This window comes from Bos taurus, chromosome 3, assembly GCF_002263795.3.
Source record: "Bos taurus isolate L1 Dominette 01449 registration number 42190680 breed Hereford chromosome 3, ARS-UCD2.0, whole genome shotgun sequence".
NCBI classification, from domain to species: Eukaryota; Metazoa; Chordata; class Mammalia; order Artiodactyla; family Bovidae; genus Bos; species Bos taurus.
In genome coordinates, this window is record NC_037330.1 from 33,721,332 (window position 1) to 33,743,669 (window position 22,338).

The following is a 22,338-nucleotide window of genomic DNA, read 5'->3' on the forward strand; positions in this document are numbered from 1 at the left end:
TAATGAGAGGAACTTTAAAAAACAAATAAATTTTGTAAGTTAATACACAAAGTTTGTATACTACAAAAAAGTATTTGAAAATAGAGCTTCCCAGGTGGCTCAGTGGTAATGAATCCACCTGTCAAGGCAGGGGGCACAGGAGACTCAGGTTTGATCCCAGCATCGGGAAGATTCCCTGGAGAAGGGAATAGCAACCCACTCCAGAATCCTTGCCTGGAGAATCCCATGGACAAAGAATCCTGGCAGGCTAGATCCATAGGGTTGCAAACAGATGGACACAACTGAAGCAACTTAGCATGCATGCATGCACACATGCATGTTGTAAGAACACAGATGAAGGGTATCTAAAGCAGGGTAAGCTTCCAGGAAAGGGTGACAGAAGCAAATCCACCAGGATCCCACACCATCAGCAGACTATTCAGACTCCTTCCCCGGCACCCGAGAGCCCCCTGAACCATGACACAGAAAAGGCTCCTAGTTCACAGGGTTTGCCCACAGAGGGATGAACGCCTAGCAAAACAAAAGGGCTCAGAAAGTGGTCAGGCAACATAAAGAAGAGACCACATTTTGCAATACTGCAAGCTGACAGGAGGTATCCCATGAATGTTGAATTAAAGAGGGAACCAGACATAGAAGGGCTCCCCCTTCTGCAGAGATCTGATGCTAAGGAACAGAGGTACATGAAGTGTAGATAGAAATGAACAAGCAATCATATAACCTACTCATCCCAACAGTCTACCCCACCCCACCCCCCACACACACCCATACCCATCCATGGAGCCCTGCAGTGGACAAGAGGGGGAAATAGACACCCACACACACCCAACACAGTCAGTCATGACTCCAGGAAGCCCCGAGAGAATAAGATAAGACACGGCAGGTGTGATTAAGGCTTTATTGGGCATCAGTCAGGCTGGGCAGGAACCACACTGGGAAGCATGGACTGCACACAAGGCCAGGTCTGGTCTTCAGGGCAGCACTGGGAGCTCAGAGCAGAGCCCCGTGGGCCAGGGGCCTGGCTGGGCTGCTCACAGCAGAAGTAATCATGGAAGGGAAGGATAGTCTGGGTGGCTTTAATGCAGAAGGGATCATGTGGGGTGGGGAAGAACTTTGCTCAAAAATAGTGGGAAACTGAAATCTTTAAAGTAGGGATGGAAAGGGGTGTGGGAGGGGGATAAGGGGGCCAAGAAGCCATCTAGAGTGAACAGAAGGAAAAAGAAGAAGACAGATGGTTCTGCGGGCAGGAAGGTCCACCTGGTCTCGAAGGCACTGGCTCCTCACGCCCATCTCCTGGTTGCAGACACTACTTGTTGCCCCACACAGCAAGCTTCAGGAACAGAGGGCCTGGGAGGAAGTGGCTGGACTTCATGTAGGCAGAGATCTTCTTCAGGCCCTGAGGGTGGGAAAAAGAACACCAGGCCTCAGGTCTGCTGCCCCACTGGAACCCAGGCAGCTCTCCCCAAGTTTGGGACCTGGGGTACAGCCCTTCCATGTGGGAGTCAAATGTTGGGGCAAAAGATAGTCTTCTGGGGTCCCCAGCTCTGGGAAGTTAACTCTTCCAGTTTCTTATAATTCATCTGACATCCAGACTCACCACATACAGAGACTCTATACTGTATTAGGTGCTACATATCCACTAGACATGATGACATAGGTTCAGAATCTCTACACGACTCCCCTGCAAGATGGGTTCTACTGAGACCATTCATCAGAAGGGAAACTGAGGCACTCAGAAGATAAGCACCTCCCTCATGATCACATCGCACATAAGTAATATGGCTAGAATGTAGCCTGCTCGGTCTCCCTCTCCATTCTGAGTCTCTCTGCTGCACCCCCTTCCCCATAGCTGAAAACAAGGAGGTTCACTCATCATGCACTTACACAAACAGTTAAGTGACCCTCAGGGCAGTTGCCCACCAATAGTGCCTACAAGGGAATTCAGGATGGGAAAAAAACAAGATGAAACTTTCTGTGTTTTGGATACATGGTCCCTAGATGGTTAAGATACATAAGTTCCAGAAAGAATGAAGTGGCTGGGCCAAAGCAGAAACAATGCTCAGTTTTGGATGTATCTGGTGGTAAAAGCAAAGTCTGATGCTTTTAAGAATAATACTGCATAGGAACCAGGAACGATAGGTCCATGAATCAAGGTAAATTGGTTGTGGTCAAGCAAGAGATGGCAAGATTAAACATCATCTTAGGAATCGGTGAACTAAAATGGATGGAAAAAGGAGAATTTAGTTCAGATGACCATTATATCTACTACTGTGGTGAAGAATCCTTTAGAAGAAATGGAATAGCCCTTATAGTCAACAAGACTCCAAAATGCAGTACTTGGGTGCAATCTCAAAAACGACAGAATGATTTTGGTTCGTTTCCAAGACAAACCATTCAATATCACACTAATCCAAATCTATGCCCCCACCACTGATGCCAAAGAAGCTGAAGTTGATTAGTTCTGTGAAGACCTACAACACCTTCTAGAACTAACATCAAAACAAAACAGTCTTTTTTCATCATCAGGAATTGGAATAGAAAACTATGAAGTCAAGAGATACCTGGAATAACAGGCAAGTTAGACCTTGGAGTACATAAATGAAGCAGGGCAAAGGCTAACAGAGTTTTCTCAAGAGAACAAGCTGGTCATAGTAAACACCCTTTTCTAACAAACCAAGAGACAACTCTACACAAGGACATCACCAGATGGCCAATACCAAAATCAGACTGATTATGTTCTTTGCAGTCAAAGATGGAGAAGCTCTACACAGTCAGTAAAAACAAAACTTGGAGCTTACTGTGGCTCAGACCATCAGCTCCTTATTGCAAAATTTAGGCTTAAATTGAAGAATGTAGGGGAAACGACTAGGCCATTCGAGTAGCACCTAAATCCACTCCCTGATAATTATACAGTGGAGGTGATTAATAGATTCAAAAGATTAGGTCTGGTAGGCAGAGTGCCTGAAGAACATGGATGGTGGTTCATAACATTGGACAAGAGGCAATGACCAAAATCATCTGAAAGAAAAAGAAATGCAAGGAGGCAAAGTGGTAGTCTGAGGAGGTTTTACAAATAGCTGAGGAAAAAGGAGAAGTGAAAGGCAAAGGAGAAAGGGACGGATATACTCAACTGATTGCAGAGCTCTAGAGAATAGCAAGACCTATTAAATGAGATAAGGCCTTCTTAAATGAACAATGCAAAGTAGAGGAAAACAATAGAATGGGAAAGAATGGGAAAAACTAGAGATCTTGTCAAGAAAATTGGAGAGATCAAAGGAACATTTCATGCAAGGAAGGGCACAATAAAAGAAACAGTAAGGACATAACAGAAGCAGAAGAGATTAAGAAGAGGTGGCAAGAATACACTGAAGAACTACACAAAAAAGGTTTTAATGACCAGATAACCACAATGGTGTGGCCACTCACCTAGAGCCAGACATCCTGGAGTGTGAAGTCAAGTGGGCCTTAGAAAACATTACTACAAACAAAGCTAGTGGAGGTGACAGACTTCCACCTGAGCTACTGAAAATCCTAAAAGATGATGCTGTTAAAGTGCTGCACTCAATATGTCAATAAATTTGGGAAACTAATCAGTGGCCACAAGACTGGAAGAAGTCAGTTTTCATTCCAATCCCCAAATAGGGCAATGCCAAAGAATGTTCAAACTACTGTACAATTGCACTTATTTCACATACTAGCAAGGTTATGCTCAAAATCCTTCATGCTAGGCTTCAACAGTACGTGAACCAAGAACTTCCAGATGTAAAAGCTGTCTAGACAAAGGCAGAGATCAAATTGCCAACACTTGTTGGACCATGGAAAAAGCAAGGGGGGTCCAGATAGACATCCACTTCTGCTTCATTGACTGTGTGGATCACAACAAACTGTGGAACATTCTTAAAGAAATGGCAAAACTAGACCACTTATCTATCACCTGAGAAACCTGTATGTAGGAGAGTTAGAACCTTAGATGGAACAACAGACTGATTCAAAATTGGGAGAGGAGTAAGACAAGACTACATACTGTCAGCCTGCTTACTTAACTTACATGCAGAGTACATCATGAGAAATGCTGGCCTGGATGAATGACAAGATGAAATCAAGATTGCCGGGAGAAATATCAGCAACCTCAGATAAGCAGATGATGCCACTCTAATGGCAGAAAGTGAAGAGGAACTAAAGAGCCTCTTGATGAGGGTGAAAAAGAGAGTGAAAAAGCTGGCTTGAAACTCAACATTCAAAAAAATAAGACGATGGCATCCAGTTCCATTGCTTCATGGCAAACAGAATGGGAAAAAGTGGAAGCAGTGACAGATTTTACTTTCCTGGGCTCCAAAATCACTGTATATGGTGACTGAAGCCATGAAATCAGAAGATGTTTGCTCCTTGAAGGGCTTCTCTGGTGGCTCAGATGGTAAAGAATTCACAATGTGGGAGACCTGGGTTCCATTCCTGGGTTGGGAAGATTCCCTGAAGAAGGGAAAGGCTACCCACTCCAGTATTCTTGCCTAGATAATTTTATGGACAAAGGAGCCTGGCAGGCTATAGTCCATGGGATCACAAAGAGTCAGACACAACTGAGTGACTTCCACTTTCACTTGCTCCTTGGAAAGAAAGCTATGATAAACCTAGACAGCATATTAAAAAACAGAGACATCACTTTGCCAACAAAGGTCTGTTTGGTCAAAGCTATGGTTTTTCCAGTAGTCATATATGGATGTGAGAGTTGGACCATAAAGAAGGCTCATCACCAAAGAATTGATGTTTTTGAACTGTGGTGCTGGAGAAGACTCTTGAGAGTCCCTTGACCTGCAAGGAGATCAAACCAGTCAATCCTAAAGGAAATCAACCTGCAGTATTCATTGGAAGGACTGATGCTTACGCTGAAGATCCAATACTTTGGCCACCTGATAGGAAGAACTGACTCATTGGAAAAGACCCTGATGCTGGGAAAGACTGAGGGCAAGAGAACAGGGCAACAGAGGATGAGAAGGTTGGATGGCATCGTTGACTCAATGGACATGAGTTCGAGCAAATTCTAGGAGATGGTGAAGGACAGGGAGGCCTGGTGTGTAGCAGTTCATGGGATTGCAAAGAGCCAGACACAACTGAGCAACTGAACAACGACACTGTCCTTAAGTTGTGAGGGTTTTTTCCAATTGACACTTGGTCATAAGAGTATTTGTTCTTCTCATTCTCCAAAATTATTCTCTTTCTCAGAAAAGGCTCCTAGTTGCAAGGGTTTCCACAGAGAGATAGGTCCTAGCAAAACAAAAGTGTTCAGAAAGTACCCAAGCAACTTGCAGAAGAGACCACATTTCACCCAATTATTCAGGAAAACATGGATGAAACATGATAGGAGGGTTGAAGCAATAAGACTAGGCTAGGCCAGACTCTAGTTTTTCCACTTAAAAGACAGAGACCAATTGCCTGGACTGGGACCTGAGCCCACTCTCACTGGGCCTCAACCTACCTCATCCTCAGTCCTGCTACAGCCAGCCAGGCAGAAACACTCAAGTGTACCTGTGCACCATCTTCCCAAGACAGACAGTGCCCAACAGTTCCCAGGATTCCAAGATCTAGGACTGCCTATGCCCCACAGCCCAGGGCCCAACAGGCCACACTGCAGGCCACATCTGTCCCCATCCTCCCTGCTGGGCAGTCACCCCAGCTCTTGCAAAATTCTCAAGGCGACAAGCCTTGGACCAGAACCAGAGCTGATGAGAACTAGCTGAGAAAGCAAATTTCATTATAGACGTGGGCATACAAAACAGATTGTAGACTGAAAAACCTCTTGGACAAGAGCTTCAAATTCCGTATCTGCCACAAAGCAGACTCTGTTGCTCTCCAGTTGGGTGAATGATGAGCTGGGAGGTGAGGTCAGGCTGTGCGCCTCCAGCCCTAAGGTGGCTCCACCCACACCATACAGCTCAGGCCTCCTATAGTTCTCCAGCTGCACTGAGCCCCAGACGCAGGGCACCAGGACTGTGTGACATCTGTATCCCACTTGTGCCTGACACAGTGTCTCATACAGGGGAGAGGATCAGATCAGTGAATGTGACTTAAAATGAAAATACTAACCCATCTTTCAGACAGAATCTGGAGTAATGGGAAAGAAGACAGGATGGGAGATGAGGAGGGAAGGAAAGTGCCCACCAAATGAGAAGTCAAGATAAAATCCTTGTACAGGACATCTATATTATGTTAGCAGAAATGTTATGTTAGTCACTCAGTCATATCTGACTCTTTGGGACCCCACAGACTGTAGCCCCCCCAGGCTCCTCTGTCCATGGAATTCTCCAGGCAAGAATACTGGAGTGGGTAGCCATTCCCTTCTCCAGGGTATCTTCCCAACTAAGGGATCCAACTGGGGTCTCCCACAGTGCAGGCAGATTTTTTACCATCTGAGTCACCAGGGAAGCCACCAACTACAGCTCTGAGAATCTCAGAACAACAGGCAGAGACTCAACTGCTGCAAAGCCCTTTGGAGATGAGGAGAAAATATTGTCTGTCTTTTTAGTCTTTGATATCAATCCTACTGTGTCTCACTCTACTAATGCCAGCTGCACATCATTTCCTGAAGGTTCTGCTTCCTCCACACTTTCCAGAGCTGTCAACACAGTCATGAAAGGGACCTGAGGTTTCTTTTTCCTACAGGAAATGAGGAGCCACTGATGCTGCCCATGGAAGTCAGACGCTCTGACTGGGAGCCCAGCACAGCCTGCTCTGGTTCTGTGACCTGCAGAAACTACTTGTCCTTTCAGGTTGACTCCTTATCTGTAAAATGCAGAGGATAATTTTTCTACCGTGTAGTAATGTTATAAAGATGAAATTTGACACAATATATGTCATTGCTGAGCAGAGATTCTGGCATAAACCAAGTTCTCCATAAATGCTATTCTTCATTGTAGTTCCAACTAGGAAATCATCCAGGCTTCCCAGGTGGCACTAGTGATAAAGAACTCATCTACCAATGCAGGAGATGAAAGAGATGCAGGTTCGATCTTTGGACTGGGAAGATCCCCTGAAGGAGGGCATAGCAACCCACTCCGGTATTCTTGCCTGGATAATCCCATGGACAGAGGAGCCTGGCAGGCTACAGTTTGTAGGGTCACAAAGAGTTGGACACGACTGAAGCAACTTAGCATGCATACACCCAGGAAAGCATCAGGAAAAGGTGGGGGAAGAGACATAAATACTAGGGGGATCATGGGAATGACCTCAAAACGGGTGAGGAAATCTTTGAGGTTTGGGAATTCATCCAGGCACCTGGGCTCAAATACGCGTTGCAAATCAAGGATGTCATAAGCCAGGAAATCCACATAGGTGAGCTGCAGGAAGACAAAGCATGAATGTGCACCAAACTCTCAACCTGGGGAAAAATGACAGCTCTCCCTCCCCAAAAGCCATCCCCCTTACCTTGTTCCCTGCAAACCAACACCTCTTCCCCAGAAAAACTGAGAAGAGCTTCATCCTTCCAGGAATTTCCTTCAAGTAACCAGGTTTCAGTTTCTCCTGAGACACAAAACAGCTGTCACTGCCTTCAGACAGACTCCCTGGCAGACAGCAGGCCTCCCAGGCCTGTGTCTGATCCCAGCTGTCAGGTGAGCAGCCATGTCCCCTGACTGCACCTGGGGCAATTCAACCCACATGTCTTCATCAGACTCCTATGGGTACCACCTCCCACCTGAGAGAGGCGATGGGAAGACAACGGGCAAAACCACACTGTTCATGAACATGTCACCACTCAGCTCCAGACACCTGCCCTGGGTCAGACCAGCAGTGCTGTGAGACCTGGCGGAGCTCGGTCCTCAGACCTCAGGCCAATAAACAGTAGAATGACTAGGAAAAAAGTCCTACATTCCAGTTTGGGAGTGAGAAATGGTGTAGACGCCTGAGCAGTTTCTGGACAGTTGGAGAGAATCTGAGAGGCTGAAAGACAAGAGGCAGAGGAATAAAGTCTGACCCTGGGCTGCCTACTAGGCACCTGTATTTATGCCAGAGATGTCGAGGAGGAGACACTGGGTTAACAATGTAAACACCTGTCTAGGAACTGAATTTCCACCCAGAGGAAGCTGGAGTCTTTCCTAAGATTCTCTAGTGTAGAGGACTGTGTCCAGCGTTTCAAACCCTGTCCAGTCCAATGTGAAAGGACTCACAAAGTCAGGGCTGTAGCAGATCCTGGCCATGTGCAAGCGGACATCCATAACCTGGTTCTCCAATAAGTCCACTCGAATGTTCTCCTCCTCTGTCTCCCCACCTGTGGCCACACAACAGAGACTCACCCTCAGCATCCCACCCTAGTCCAGCACAGGACATGGCCACCTGTGCCCCTGCCCCCAACCCCATGCCCACTCACACATGTTGTGCTTTCGAGCGATATGGCGAAGGATGGCATTGCTCTGGGTTAGCTTGTGAGTCCCATCAATTAAGTAGGGCAGCTGGAAGAACAGGGCCTGGTCACTTGGGCCACCTGCATCTCCTCCCTTGCATTAGAGAAGAGATGAAATCTGGCACTCACAGAGCCTGGCCCACTGCAGACACTAAACACTGCTGCTGCTAAGTCGATTCAGTCGTGTTCGACTCTAAGCGACCCCATAGATGACAGCCCACCAGGCTCCCCCATCCCTGGGATTCTCCAGGCAAGAACACTGGAGTGGGTGGCCATTTCCTTCTCCAATGCATGAAAATGAAAAGTGAAAGTGAAGTCGCTCAGTCGTGTCCGACTCTTAGCGACCCCATGGACTGCAGCCTACCAGGCTCCTCCATCCATGGGATTTTCCAGGCAAGAGTACTGGAGTGGGGGCCATTTCCTTCTCCAGCAGACACTAAATGATATGTTGTAAAACAAAGGGATGAGTTGGGACACAGAGCATCATGGAAAGGCAGAAAACAGAACCAGGAAGCTGAGAGACAGAGCAGAAGGCACCTGTTCCTGAAACCTCTAAGCCAGGAAAGGAGATGGATGGTGACACTGTCCACTCCCCCTCCCAGCACCCCAGTCCCTGCACCTACATTGGGGAAGTCCAGGCCCAACTTGGATTTTTCATTCAGCCACTGGCTTCTGTCATAATCAGGAGCTGTGAAAAAGAAGATGCAATGAAACAACCTCCCAGGAATCCAACCCTCCTTTCTAGGGGGACCCAGCAAGGAGTAGAGGCAAGACCCCCCTGAACTGGTGGATCTGGAATCTAAACCACTAATCTCACATGGAGCTTTGAGGGGAAAAACCAACTTAGAAACTTCTTGAAACTAGGTGAGTAATCCTTACAAAGGCTTCAGGTAAGCACTAAGCGGAGCCTGTGCCAATGGCTGATACAGGACCCAGCTGTGGGCTTTCATATCCTTCCTTGGAGGCCAGCTGCATCCTAAAGGGTTCGGGAAGTGCAGGTCCCTGCTCCAGCTGGGCGGGCTGGAGGGGAGGACGACAGACGTGAACAACAGGGGTCAGAACACGGGATGCTTGGCACCAAACCAGCATGAGTTGGGCAGAAGTCAGGACATGATAAGGATGCCATTACCGTCCCCCATCGTGTACTTCTTTTCCTTATAGTTTGAGTCTGTGTACTCCAGGAGCAGGCGGATGGCGTGGGCCAACTGAGAGAGATGGCCAGAGGGAGAGCAGATGTCAGGTCCTAACTTCCTGACTTTCTGTGTTCCCACAACCTCAACACCAACCCCCACCCACACTCCCGCGCACAAGCCCCGCTAGAGAAAAAAGGGCAGAGGAATAGGACTTCGGGCTTGGCTCTACCAAGCTCTGAAGAGGAATATTCTAGTGAAATCAATCCCCATTGCACAGCATTTCCCACCCGCAACCCTCCCTACCCTGCCGGCCTCCATCTTTCCCGCCCTGGTGACCCCAGCTCACTCCGCGGATGTCCCAGTAACCCAGGATCATGGTCATGGGGCTGGTTTCCGTGCTGAGTGGAGACACTTCACAGGGGCTGGACTGGAAATTTATCCTCTGATCAGGCGGTGAAGGCGCGGCGGAAGCACCCGCCCCTCTTCTAGGCCCCACCCCCAGCGCGGCCCCCAACTCCTCGAGGCCTTTCCCAGATGCAGCCCTCCGCAAGCGAAAATGAGACCTATTTCCGCCTCAGAGCCAAGGGGTCTCCAGAGACATGGTGCGGGCTCTGGGATGTCAAGAACCCCCGGGTCGGGCCCACCTGGTTCCTGATCCCAGTCAGATCTCTGCTAAGTCGGTGGAGTTGGTGGCACGCTCAGGAAACAAACCGGAATCAACAGCAACAAGGCTCTTCTGCCTTCCCTTCTCTCTCAGGAACTGCTTAGTTTTGCCCTTGGGCTTCAGATATCCCACGAGCTCTGGGGAGCTCTGTCCACTAAGTTTAGGCCAAGAGCAGGTGCCCCTCAAATTGAGGGTTTAATTGGCTCCTTTCACAGGAAGAACAGGACTCCAGGCAATCCTAAAGCTCCTCAGTCAGTTACGATCCCTAACAGCCTCAAGTCTTGAAAGAAAAGCCTATCACTGGGATAGGAAGAACCACCCAGGTCAAGAAAACCCAGTCAAGAAAACTGCCTCAGTGCCCAGCCCTTCCCTGCTGTTCTAAGAGTGAAACTGATCAAATGTATATTAACCAACTGGTTTATGGTTTGGATTATGAATCTAAATCCAGAACCAGGCCAGCAAAGATATCAAAGTGCAGTCCAGAAATATCCTAACTGCCAGCTAGATGTCCCTCACATGATACAGTGATGGGGAGAATGGTGGTCACAGAAGGAATGTGACTGAAAGGGGAAGAGCTGTCCTCGGAGTAGTCAGTCTCCTCTCTTGTAGCAGAGAGTTGCCAGAAGGGGTGGCAGTCAGGAACCTGAAGGACGGTGCACAGGACCGCGGTCAGAGTGGGCCCAGCACACCCTCAGCTGCCCAGGTCCACAGATTGCAGCCCTCATCCTGCCTCCTGACCCCTGTGTAGTTCTGTGTATGAGAGGATGGTTCAAGTGTCCTTTGAATTCTCTCTGTGATATAACCTCCAGAAAACCAGCTTCTACCTGTCAGTGTTCTTCTTGGAAGTTTGAAGACTATTTCAAATTTAGGAGAATAGGACATAAGTTGGCCTGTGTTTCCTATTCTTTGTTTAAAGAGTATTACAAATTAGTGGATATATGAAAACAGATGAGAAGAACATTTAAAAACAAATGGGTCTACAAGTTAAAACACAAGGTTGAGGGACTTCCTGGGTGATCCAGTGGCTAAGACTGTATGCTCCCAATGCAAGGGGCCAAGGTTTGATCCCTGGTTGGGGAACTAGATCCCACATGCCAAAACTAAGAGTTTGCATGCCACAACTAAAAAAAAAAAAAGGATCCCACATGCCACAAAGAAGATCAAAGATCCCCCATGCCGCAACTAAGACCCAGTGCAGACGAATAAATGAATATTTTTTTTAAATAATTCAAGGTTGATGTACTAGAAAAATAAGTTAAACTATGTAACACTTTGTTCAGATTGAACTAAGTGAACCAGGTATTCAATAAAAGTTTCAAAACACCAAGGGGTTGAGGATACAGATAGACTTTATCTAATTCACATTAAATCACTGAGTGTGCACATCTCTGCTAAGTTAGGGAGAAGGGAGAGTGTATCAGCAGAGACCAGCAGAGCTCAGTCCCTCTATGTCTGTCTAGTCCCTACCCTGTAAGTCTTCAGGGCTCAGCTCTGGGTGCAGACTCAGGATGCGGCTCATGTCAGGTAGATACCCTGGTAGGTTTGTCCCCAGGGAGATGATGGTGGCCATGCAAACACAAAAGTGCTGGCCCTCTTGAAAATGATATGTTTCATAGCACATTAAGGAGTTGCCATTCTGGGTTTTACCCATCTTGAGCTTAGAACAGAAACATGACTAGATTCCATGAGGAAAATGGCTGTTTCAAATGAACAAAGAGAATAATAACATTTAAAGTAGGTAAAGCTGATACTATAATATAATGTAATTTGTTCATCTGTCCTTCATTCCTTTTTTTGCAAGAAACAATCATTGTGATCCTGTCATATAGTAGCCACGAGAGTAAGGCAATCCTGGGTAATAAAGGCTGAAAGTCATCTGGGAAATAAAGGAAGGAATTTTTAAGTATGGAAGAGATTTTCAGTGTTCAAACACCGAGGGGCGCTGAGAGGGAGGGAGCTTGAAGGCAAGAGAAAGAGGCCATGCCTGCTGGAACAAGGAACTGGGGATACAGGGATGGGCCCCAAGCACAGGCAGAAGACGCAAATCCTGCAGGAGGAGGAGGGGGGCTGGCAGAGAAGGCTCTCAGACTCAGCCTCCAGGCCCAGGGGTCCCATTGGTGGGTATGGAAGGCAGTAGGGGGCAGGGGGACTCGGGAAACTGGAGAGGGGGCTGAAGGGCCTGGTGCAGCCAGTGGTTGCCTCGCTGATGTTCAGTGTCAGTGTGGCTGTGTCTTCTGGATTTACATGTGCTCTTGTTTGACTGTAACATGTTGACAAGTTCTAATATTTTAGAGAATACTGTTCAGGACATCAAAACATATAGTGTCCAATATCCAGTCAAGAAGTCCAGCCTCTGGTCTCCTGCATGGCCTTCCATAATTTCTTCCAGCTCTACTATTGACCTTTTGAATTCTCTAGTGAATTAACAGAAACTATATGTGAAATAGCCTCAGAATACTAAATTATACAGTATAAGTGAATACAAACAATACAATTAAAATGTGCCCTAGTTGTTAATTTTTTTAAGACTTGGAAATAGTCTGTGTAAGCTTAGGATATCCAAGATATAAAGAACAATTTTTAACCTGAAAATAACAAAATGAAAAAACCCAGTGCAATTTACTGCCAAATTGTATGTCTGACAAATTTTTACTACTTGCTCATATTATTTTCAATAAGGAAAAACAGATGAACGGGTTTCAGGAATTTAGCAAAGGAACCAAGTTCAAAGTGAAAATTATGGAAAATAAACAATGCTAAGAACAAAAATTCCACATTTAAAAAATGTTTCTAAAACCCTTAGTTAATTGTCTGAAAACATTAGTAAATCAATATAACAGTAGTCTAACAACAAAAACAAAAGGTTTTACATGATAGTAAAAATCAGGACTGAGGAAGATACCTAAAAATTAGTCAAACAATTTCTAAAGGTGGGGGAAATCTCTCTCAGGTAATGACTAATTAATGTTACAAACAAATGGAACAAACATACACACATCAAAACATGTGCTAAAGAAACAAAGATTCCAAATGAATAATAGCATTATAAAGAACAATAATAACCCAAAAGGACACTTGGTCCTTGGGAATTTTTTTGGTAATTTTTCAAAACTTTCTAAACAGAAATGCAATACAGAAATTGTCACAAACTGTAGACAAGTGTGGCCTGAATACCCTGAAAGGACAACACAGGTGAGAACAATGATAAATCACTGTCACTTATGAACCTAAACCCAAACATTAGCAATGACAGCTTAGAGCACAGAGGGTGGTGTTCTGGTACAAAAGGCCCATGTGCTCATAGGGAGCATTTGAGAAACAGAGAAGACGGAAGGAGAGGGAGGGGAGAAGGCAGAGAAATCAAGTGTGGAAAGTTAGTATTGGGGTCTACACAAGTTCTTTGTACTTTTGAAAATTTTCTAAAAGTCTGAAATGTCAAAGCTTAAAAATAATTTACCAGATGATCTAGGACATACATGGATATATTATTAATCAGAATAGAAGTTTCATCAAGGAAGACTGACCTTATCAACATGTGTTGCATTCTGATTTTCCTTTCTTCTTTTTTTTTAAATTTATTTTTATTATTTTTGGACATGTAGGAACTAAAAAGCCTCTTGATGAAAGTGAAAAAGGAGAGGGGAAAAGTTGGCTTAAAGCTCAACATTCAGAAAACAAAGATCATGGCATCCAGTCCCATCACTTCATGGGAAATAGATGGGGAAACAGTGGAAACAGTGTCAGACTTTATTTTTTAGGGCTCCAAAATCACTGCAGATGGTGACTGCAGCCATGAAATTAAAAGACACTTACTCCTTGGAAGAAAAGTTATGACCAACCTAGATGGCATATTGAAAAGCAGAGACATTACTTTGCCAACAAAGGTCTGTCTAGTCAAGGCTATGGTTTTTCCTGTGGTCATGTATGGATGTGAGATTTGGACTGTGAAGAAGGCTGAGTGCCGAAGAATTGATGCTTTTGAACTGTGGTGTTGGAGAAGACTCTTGAGAGTCCCTTGGACTGCAAGGAGATCCAACCAGTCCATTCTGAAGGAGATCAGCCGTGGGATTTCTTTGGAGGGAATGATGCTGAAGCTGAAACTCCAATACTTTGGCCACCTCATGAGAAGAGCTGACTCATTGGAAAAGACTCTGATGCTGGGAGGGATTGGGGGCAGGAGGAGAAGGGGACGACAGAGGATGAGATGGCTGGATGGCATCACTGACTCGATGGACGTGAGTCTGAGTGAACTCCGGGAGTTGGTGATGGACAGGGAGGCCTGGCGTGCTGCGATTCATGGGGTCGCAAAAGAATCGGACACGACTGAGCGGCTGAACTGAACTGATACACTTCTATATTTATTTATTTATTATTTTATTTACTTCTGGCTGTACTGAGTCTTCGTTGCTGCTACAGGCTTTCTCTCATTGCAGAGCTTCTCATTGTGGTGAGCTTCTCATTGTGGTGGCTTCTCTTGTTGCAGAGCACAGGCTCTAGGAGCATGGGCTTCAGTAGTTGCAGTAGGCAGGCTCTGTAGTTGTGGCCCTCAGACCCTAGAGTGTGTACGCTTTAGTAGCTGTGGCACACGGGCTTAGTTGCTTCTCAGCATGTAGAATCTTCCCTGACCAGGGATTGAACCCATGTCCCTGCATAGGCAGGTGGATTCTTATTCACTGCACCTCCAGGGAAGTCTGATTTTCTTTTCTTTTTAAATGCTAGCCTCCATTCACTACATCATTTGTCTTCCTTTGAGGCGGAGAGTGATTCTTTCCCTTAGGGGACATTTTCAGTGTCTATGGACACTTGTGATTATCACGACTGGGAAGTGCTATTGGCATCTGATGGGTGAAGAGTTGGGATGCTGCAAAAAACCTCAATATGCATAGGACAGCCCCCCACAATCTAAAATTACACCATCTAAACTGTCCGTGGTACTGAGGTTAAGGTATTCTAGTCTACGACCATAGGTCAAAACCTGCAGCTGGTTTTCCTCCTACTGCCCTGGCAGGAGGAGCCAGAGCACCCACGAGCCTGGTCACAGACTGACAGCAGGAAGGGCTATCTGCAGGGACAGCCTGAAACGACCTGCTCTGGGAGCTGTCTCCGCGGGCACCGGGCAGCAGATCAGGACAAAAGCCCAGGACAGCGGGGCAGAGAATGTGGTGCTGGGCTGGCAGCCTGGGCTTCATGGGTGCAGAGTGTGGTGTGGGGTTGCTCTGGTTGTCAGACAGTGGCTCATGCGGAGCTCCCCAAGGTTCATTCCAGGGCCACAGCGCTGACCTCCGCCAGGACAGTTAATTCTCCAGGAGCTGCTGACATGGCTACATGGGAAGAACTGAATGGATTGTTAAACCATGTCCACCAAGGGGCAAGTTTGGGGGAGGTCTTTGGTGTGGCTCTCACAGCACAGCCCTGCTTAGGTGCCCACTTAGACTGGGGGAGCTGGGTCAGGTGGTCATCAGGACACCCCTGTCTGAAAAGCAGTGGCGTGCTCAGGAGAAGCCATGCTCCCCACAGCCAGGTGCTGGGGTCCACAGCTCCTGTGACAGTCTAAAGGCCATCTTCCTGCCCTGGGCCAATGGGGTGGCCCTGCAACAGAGGTGGAGCAACCCCATTACACCAAAGGTGAAGAGCTGAGACTGACCAGCAGTTTCTGGGGGCCCTGCTGGGAACTGACCTGGCCCCAAGGAGAAAGGGAAGAAGTTAAAAGGAAAAAAACTGTCCACATGACTGAGAAAGACGTACAGAAAATTCTTACAAGTTACTGCTTTAAAAATAAAATATAATCCCCTAAGGAAAGGAAAATGAAGAAAAATCCACAGAGGAAAACCTAGAAAATGGACCCCTGTAGCTAATGAGGAGCCAAATAAAATGAAGCTAGGCAGTTATGATGGACCTGGATTTCAGTCATGTGCTCTGTTTTCTTAGAAAACCACAAGCAAAATCTACAAGGATGCCTGTTTTTGCAAAAGGTCCTATCTTAAAAAAAAAAAAAAAAACACCCTAGTAGGAAGCTCGAATGACAACCAATCATTGAAAACAATCTTGCCATCACTCAGCCAGGATTTGTGGCTGCAAGGACCATCCGGTCCCATTACAAGTCTCTCAAACTATGGTTTCTGTGGGTTTTTTTGTTTGTTTGTTTACAAAAATTACTCACTCCCTCTCCCTGTGCCCCGCCTCCCAACATATTTTCCATTCCAGCCAAAGAATGAATATCCTCAGTTTGCAAACCTTGAGAATAAAGCTGTCCTTTTACTTCAAGATATCCTTGATTTTTCTCTGGGGGTTATTTCTATTAAGGATGACACTGGCAACTCACGATGTCTAGACCAGGATCCTCTCTGTTTTTAACACCCTCATAGGGTGACCACAGTTGAATATGTCAGCACCTAATGACTACCACACATGGATATCAGTGATGGAAGTAACCATAGAAACAGCTCCTTCTCCATATTTTATGTACCACTCAAGGCCTCCTAGAGACACTGATGCACACACATCAGGTGGGCAAAACATGCAGGCAGACATGTTTGTGACTTGCTCTTTAAAGGCTTTAAAACAGTCCCTATGATCAAGGAGACTGACCAGTAGAAAAAAGGACCTCTTCTCTCCAAACCTCCTTAGAGTTCTATTATAAGATATCTCAGCCAGTCCAGTTTGATAGAGGAGACTTCAAAAAAATGGGGTGCTTTAGCTCTTTATATTATGATTAGTTTTACAAACATATTCATTGATTATTATAATTATATATTTATTTATAATTACATATTTATTTGCTATGTGGTAAGAAGTGCAAAATAAAACCACAAGTAGTTCCACTTTGCCTATGAGAAAAGGTTGTGACTGCTGCCACCTCATCTATGATCCAGAATTAAATAAATCGTGGATGAACAAAGTCAAACAGCACTGGACACAGGGAGATTCACAGACAGGGATTCATTCATCAGCTGTAAACAAGCACAGCCAATAAACACCAAAAGTGGAAACATCTTATGGTGGAAAACCATAAGGTATGATTATGAGCCCGTAAAACTAGCATCAGATGAAACTGTGACACCCCAACTGCCTAAGATACTGCAGAAAGAAGTCCACATGCCTTGCTGGGGGCACCATCATGTAAATTACTCTCTCTGCAGAGCAATAAAATAATCTACTATCAAAGCTTAAAACCGTTCTCACCCTTTGCCTTCTAGTATCTGCTTGGGGATCTACCACATAAAGGAAATAAGACAAAGGAAAACTTTAGTTTAAGATAATCCTATAGTGTGGTAAAAAAAAAAAAAAGGTAAAATATTAGAAAACCCCACATGTCCAACAGTGTGCGACTGACAAGCCAAATTGCACTTTATCTGTTCGAAAGAATGAAACATATCCAGTAAATACTCAGTAGTATGTGGACAGGCGTATGGCCAATAAGTATAGATTTAAAGGGAAATGTTAAAGGAAAAGAAGAACCTAAGGATATATGTACACAGGTAGAAGTGAACATAGACAAAACATCCTCTGACATAAATCATACCAACGTTTTCTTAGGTCAGTCTCCCAAGGCAATAAAATAAAAACAAAAATAAACAAATGGGACCTAATCAAACTTACAAGCTTTTGCACAGCAAAGGAAACCATTAAAAAATGAAAAGACAGCCTACAGAATGGGAGAAAATATTTGCAAACGGTGCAACAGACAAGGGCTTAATCTCCAAAACATACAAATAGCTCGTACAACTCAGCAACAACAACAACAACAACAAAAAACAACCTGATCAAAAAATGGGAAGAATACTTTAACAGACATTTCTCCAAATAAGACATACAGATGGCCAGTAGGTACATGAAAAGATGCTCAACATGACAAATTATTAGAAAATTGCAAATCCAAGCTACAGTGAGGTACCATCTCACACCAGTGAGAATGACCACCATTTAAAAGTCTACAAAAAAAACAAATGGAAAAAAAAAATAATAGATGCTGGAGAAGGTGTGGAGAAAAGGGAACCTCCTACACTGTTGGTGGGAGTTTAAGCTGGTGCAGCCACTATGGAAAACAATGTGGAGATTCCTCAGAAAACTAAGCATAGAGCTACTCTATGATACAACAATACCATTCCTGGGCATGCACCTGGATAAAACTGTAATTTAAAAGGATACCTTCACCCCATGTTCACAGCAGCACTGTTCACATAACTAAAGTATGGAAATAACCCAAATGTCCATCAGCAGAAAAATGAATAAACAAGATGTGGTATATATGTATTCCACATACATATATACCTAGGATTATATAAACCTAGTCCTACGGGTCTCTGCCTAGGGCTAGGAGGAAGAAAAACTCCACTCTGAGGTCCATGCTCTGGCTGAGGCCTTATGGGACCTATATTTTGAAAAGAGCTGTGGCTGTCTGCCCCTCCGGTGTGCCTAGCAACTCCCCCCAGCCCCAACCCAACCGGGGGTCTCATGCCTCACACTGCCTTCCATCAACATCTTAAAGTAACAACTGTGCTGAGCCTGTAAACAACACAGCTTTTCTGGGCCACCTCAACAGGGTCTTGGCATGTCCCTGGAGGGGCGTGGGTCCTCTCAGGGCTCAGAACCCCTGCAGCCTGTTTCAGACACCTGGGGAGCCGGCCTCACTGCCCAGCCCACCCCAGGGAATGAGCCCCACTCAGGCAGGAGGCCAGGGGCCCCGAGGCAACTCTGGATTTCCCCTTTCAAGCAATGATAGGGAGCTGTCCAGAGTGGGCCACAATAGTTTCAAAATCCCGAGTAAAAGCTAATAGCATTTGGGAATCTCACCGTGGTACTGCACCTCTGTAACCTGGGACCAGCCACAAGCAAATGGGAGGAAGAAGCTGGGATGAGGATGGGGAAAATGAAATAATGCCATTTGCAGCAACATGGATGAACCTAGAGATTAGCATGCTAAGTGAAGTAAGTCAGAAACAGCAAGACTAATACCATATGTGGTATATAAAATATGGCACAAATGAATCGATCTACAAAACAGAAACACTCATAGACAGAGAGAACAGACTTGTGGTTGCCAACGGGGTGAGATGGGGAGGGAAGGACCGGGAGTATGGGATTGGCAGATGCGAACTACTATATATACAATAGGTAAAAAACAAATGCAATAGCACAGGCAATCATACTTGATATCCCTCGTGATAAACCATAATGCAAAAGAATCTTTTAAAAAAAGACTGTTTTTTACACAACTAGGTTGTGTATAATTGAGTCACATTGCTATACGGTAGAGACTGGAACACCTTTGTAAATCAGCTATTGTTCAGTCGCTCATGTTGTTCATGTCCAACTCCTTGTGACTCCATGGACTGCAGCACACCAGGCTTCCCTGTCCTTCACTATCTCCTGGAGTTGGCTCAAATTCATGTCCATTGAGTCATGATGCTATCTAACCACCTCATCCTCTGCTGCCCTCTTCTCCTTTGCCTTCAATCTTTTCCAAAATCAAGGTCTTTTCCAATGATTGTCTCTTCATATCAGGTAGTCATAGTATTGGAGCTTCAGCTTCAGCATCAGTCCTTCCAATGACTATGCAGGGTTGATTTCCTTTAGGATTGGCTGGTTTGATTTCCTTAAAGTCCAAGGGACTCTCAAGAGTCTTCTCCAGCACCACGATTCAAAAGCATCACTTCTTCAGTGTTCTGACTTCATTATGGTCCAACTCTACATCCATATATGACTACTGAATAGCTTTGTCTGTAGGGAGCTTTGTTGGCAAAGTGATGTCTCTGCTTTTTAATACACTGCCTAGCTTTGTCATAGCTTTCTTTCCAAAGAGCAAGCGTCTTAATTTCATGGCTGCAGTCACTATCCACAGTGATTTTGGAGCCCAAGAAAATAAAATCTGCCACTGCTTCCACTTTTTCTTCACCTATTTGCCATGAAGTGATGGGACTGGGTGCCATGATCTTAGTGTTTGAATGTTGAGTTTTAAGCCGGTTTTTTCACCTACCTTTTTCACGTTTTCCAGAGGCTCTTTAGTTCCTCCTTACTTTCTGCCATTAGAGTGGTAACAGCTGCATATCTGAGGTTGTTGATATTTCTCCTGGCAATCTTGACATCCAGCCCAGCATTTCTCATGATATACTCTGCATATAAGTTAAATAAACAATGTGACAATATACAGCCTTGTGTTACTCCTTTCCCAATTTTGAACCAGTCAGTTGTCCCATCTAAGGTTCTGTTTCTTCTTGACCCAAATACAGGTTTCTCAGGAGACAGATAAGATGGTCTGGTATTCCCATCTCTTTAAGAATTTTTCACAGTTTGTTGCGATCCACACAGTCAAAGGCTTTCAAGTAATCAATGAAGCAGAAGTAGATGTTTTTCTGGAATCGTCTTGCCGTCTCTGCTGCTGCTGCTGCTAAGTCGCTTCAGTTGTGTCCAACTCTGTGCGACCCCATAGACGGCAGCCCACCAGGCTTCCCCGTCCCTGGGATTCTCCAGGCAAGAACACTGGAGTGGGTTGCCATTTCCTTCTCCAATGCATGAAAGTGAATGATCCAACAAATGTTGGCAATTTGATCCCTGGTTCCTCAGCCTTTTCTAAAACCATATTGTACATCTGGAAGTTCTCAATTCATGTACTCCTGTAGCCTAGCTTGAAGGATTTTGAGCATAACCTTAGTAGCATGTGAAATGAAGGCAACTGCACAGTAGCTGGAACATTCTTTGGCATTTCCCTTCTTTGGGATTGGAAGGAAAACTTATCTTTTCCACTCCTATAGCCACTGCTGAGTTTTCCAAATTTGCTGACATATTGAGTGCAGCACTTTTGCAGCATCATTTTTTAGGATTTTAAATTACTCAACTGGAATTCCATCACTCCACTAGCTTTGTTCTCAATAATGCTTCCTAAGGCCCACTTGACTTCACACTCTAGGATGTCTGATTCTAGGTGAGTGACCACACCATCGTGGTTATCCTGGTCATTAAAACTTTGTTCATATAGTTTTGTGTATTCTTGCTGCCTCTTCTTTATCTCTTCTGCTTCTGTTAGATCCTTAGCATTCCTGTCTTCTATCATGCCCATCCTTGCATGAAATGTTCCCTTGATCACTCCAATTTTGTTGAAGAGATCTCTAGTCCTTCCCTTCTATCGCTTTCCTCTACTTCTTTGCACTGTTCATTTAAGAAGGTCTTAAATGGCAACCCACGTCAGTACTCTTGCCTGGAGAATCCCATGGACAGAGGAGCCTGGTAGGCTACAGTCCATGGGGTCACAAAGAGTCGGACACGACTGAGTGACTTCACTTCACTTCACTTTATCTCTCCTTGGTATTCTCTGGAAGTTTGTATTCAATTGGGTATATCTTTCTCTTTCTCCCTTGCTTTTCACTTCTCTTCTTTCCTCAGCTATTTATAAAGACTTCTCAGACAACCACTTTGCCTTCTTGCATTTCTTTTTCTTTGGGGTAGTTTTGGTCACTGCCTCCTGTACAATGTTACAAACCTCTGTGCATAGTTCTTCAGGCACTGAATCTGCTTGCCACCTCCACTGTTAATCATAAGGGGTTTGATTTAGGTCGTATCTGAATGGTCTAGTGGTTTTCCCTACTTCAATTTAAGTCTGAATTTTGCAATCAGGAGTTCATGGTCTGAGCCATAGTCAGCTCCCGGTCTTGTTTTTGCTGATTGTATAGAGCTTCTCCATCTTCGGCTGCTAAGAATATAATCTATCTGATTTCAGTATTGACCGTCTGGTGATGTCCTTGTGTAAAGTTGTCTCATGTCACTGGAATAGGGTGTTTGCTATGACCAGCGTGTTCTCTTAACAAAACTCTGTTAGCCTTGGCCCTGCTTCCTTTTGTACTCCAAGGTCAAACTTGCCTGTTACTCCAAGTATCTCTTGACTTCCTGCTTTTGCATTCCAGTCCCCTATGATGAAAAGGTTATTTTTTTTTTTTTTTTGGTGTTAGGTCTAGAAAGTGTTGTAGGTCTTCAGAGAACCAGTCAACTTCAACTTCTTTGGCATCAGTGGTTGGGGCATAGACTTAGATTACTGTGATGTTGAATGGTTTGCTTTAGAAACGAGCCAAGTCATTCAGTCATTTTTGAGATTGCACCCAAGTGCTGCATTTTGAAGGCTACTCCATTTCTTCTAAGGGATTATTCCCCACAGTAGATAT

At 45.1% G+C, this 22,338-nt stretch overlaps 1 protein-coding gene across 2 annotated transcripts; it reads right to left on the reverse strand.

Annotated features, from left to right (window-relative positions):
* Positions 1–881: 881 nt before the first annotated feature.
* Positions 882–10,031, reverse strand: LOC100295687 (glutathione S-transferase Mu 1). 2 transcript variants are annotated; one of them, XM_005204223.5, is made up of 8 exons: positions 9,869–10,031; positions 9,519–9,594; positions 9,013–9,077; positions 8,357–8,438; positions 8,157–8,257; positions 7,417–7,512; positions 7,218–7,328; positions 882–1,393 (listed from the first exon to the last, which is right to left on the reverse strand). In XM_005204223.5, the coding sequence occupies exons 1-8, from the start codon at positions 9,902–9,904 to the stop codon at positions 1,304–1,306; spliced, it is 657 nt and encodes a 218-aa protein (XP_005204280.1). In that variant the 5' UTR covers positions 9,905–10,031; the 3' UTR covers positions 882–1,303. The 2 variants fall into 2 exon arrangements, with proteins under 2 accessions (XP_005204280.1, XP_024845797.1); XM_024990029.2 differs by having other exon boundaries at positions 1,313–1,393; positions 7,267–7,328; positions 9,869–9,986.
* Positions 10,032–22,338: the final 12,307 nt, after the last annotated feature.

Coding starts and splice junctions, on each gene's coding strand:
- LOC100295687 (XM_005204223.5), bottom strand. CDS start 9,904: ATGACCATGATCCTGGGTTACTGGGACATCCGCGGA. Junction 7,513..8,156: donor TCTGCTACAGCCCTGACTTT/GTGAGTCCTTTC, acceptor TTTGTGTCTCAG/GAGAAACTGAAACCTGGTTA. Junction 1,394..7,217: donor ATTTCCTCACCCGTTTTGAG/GTCATTCCCATG, acceptor TCCCACCCTCAG/GGCCTGAAGAAGATCTCTGC.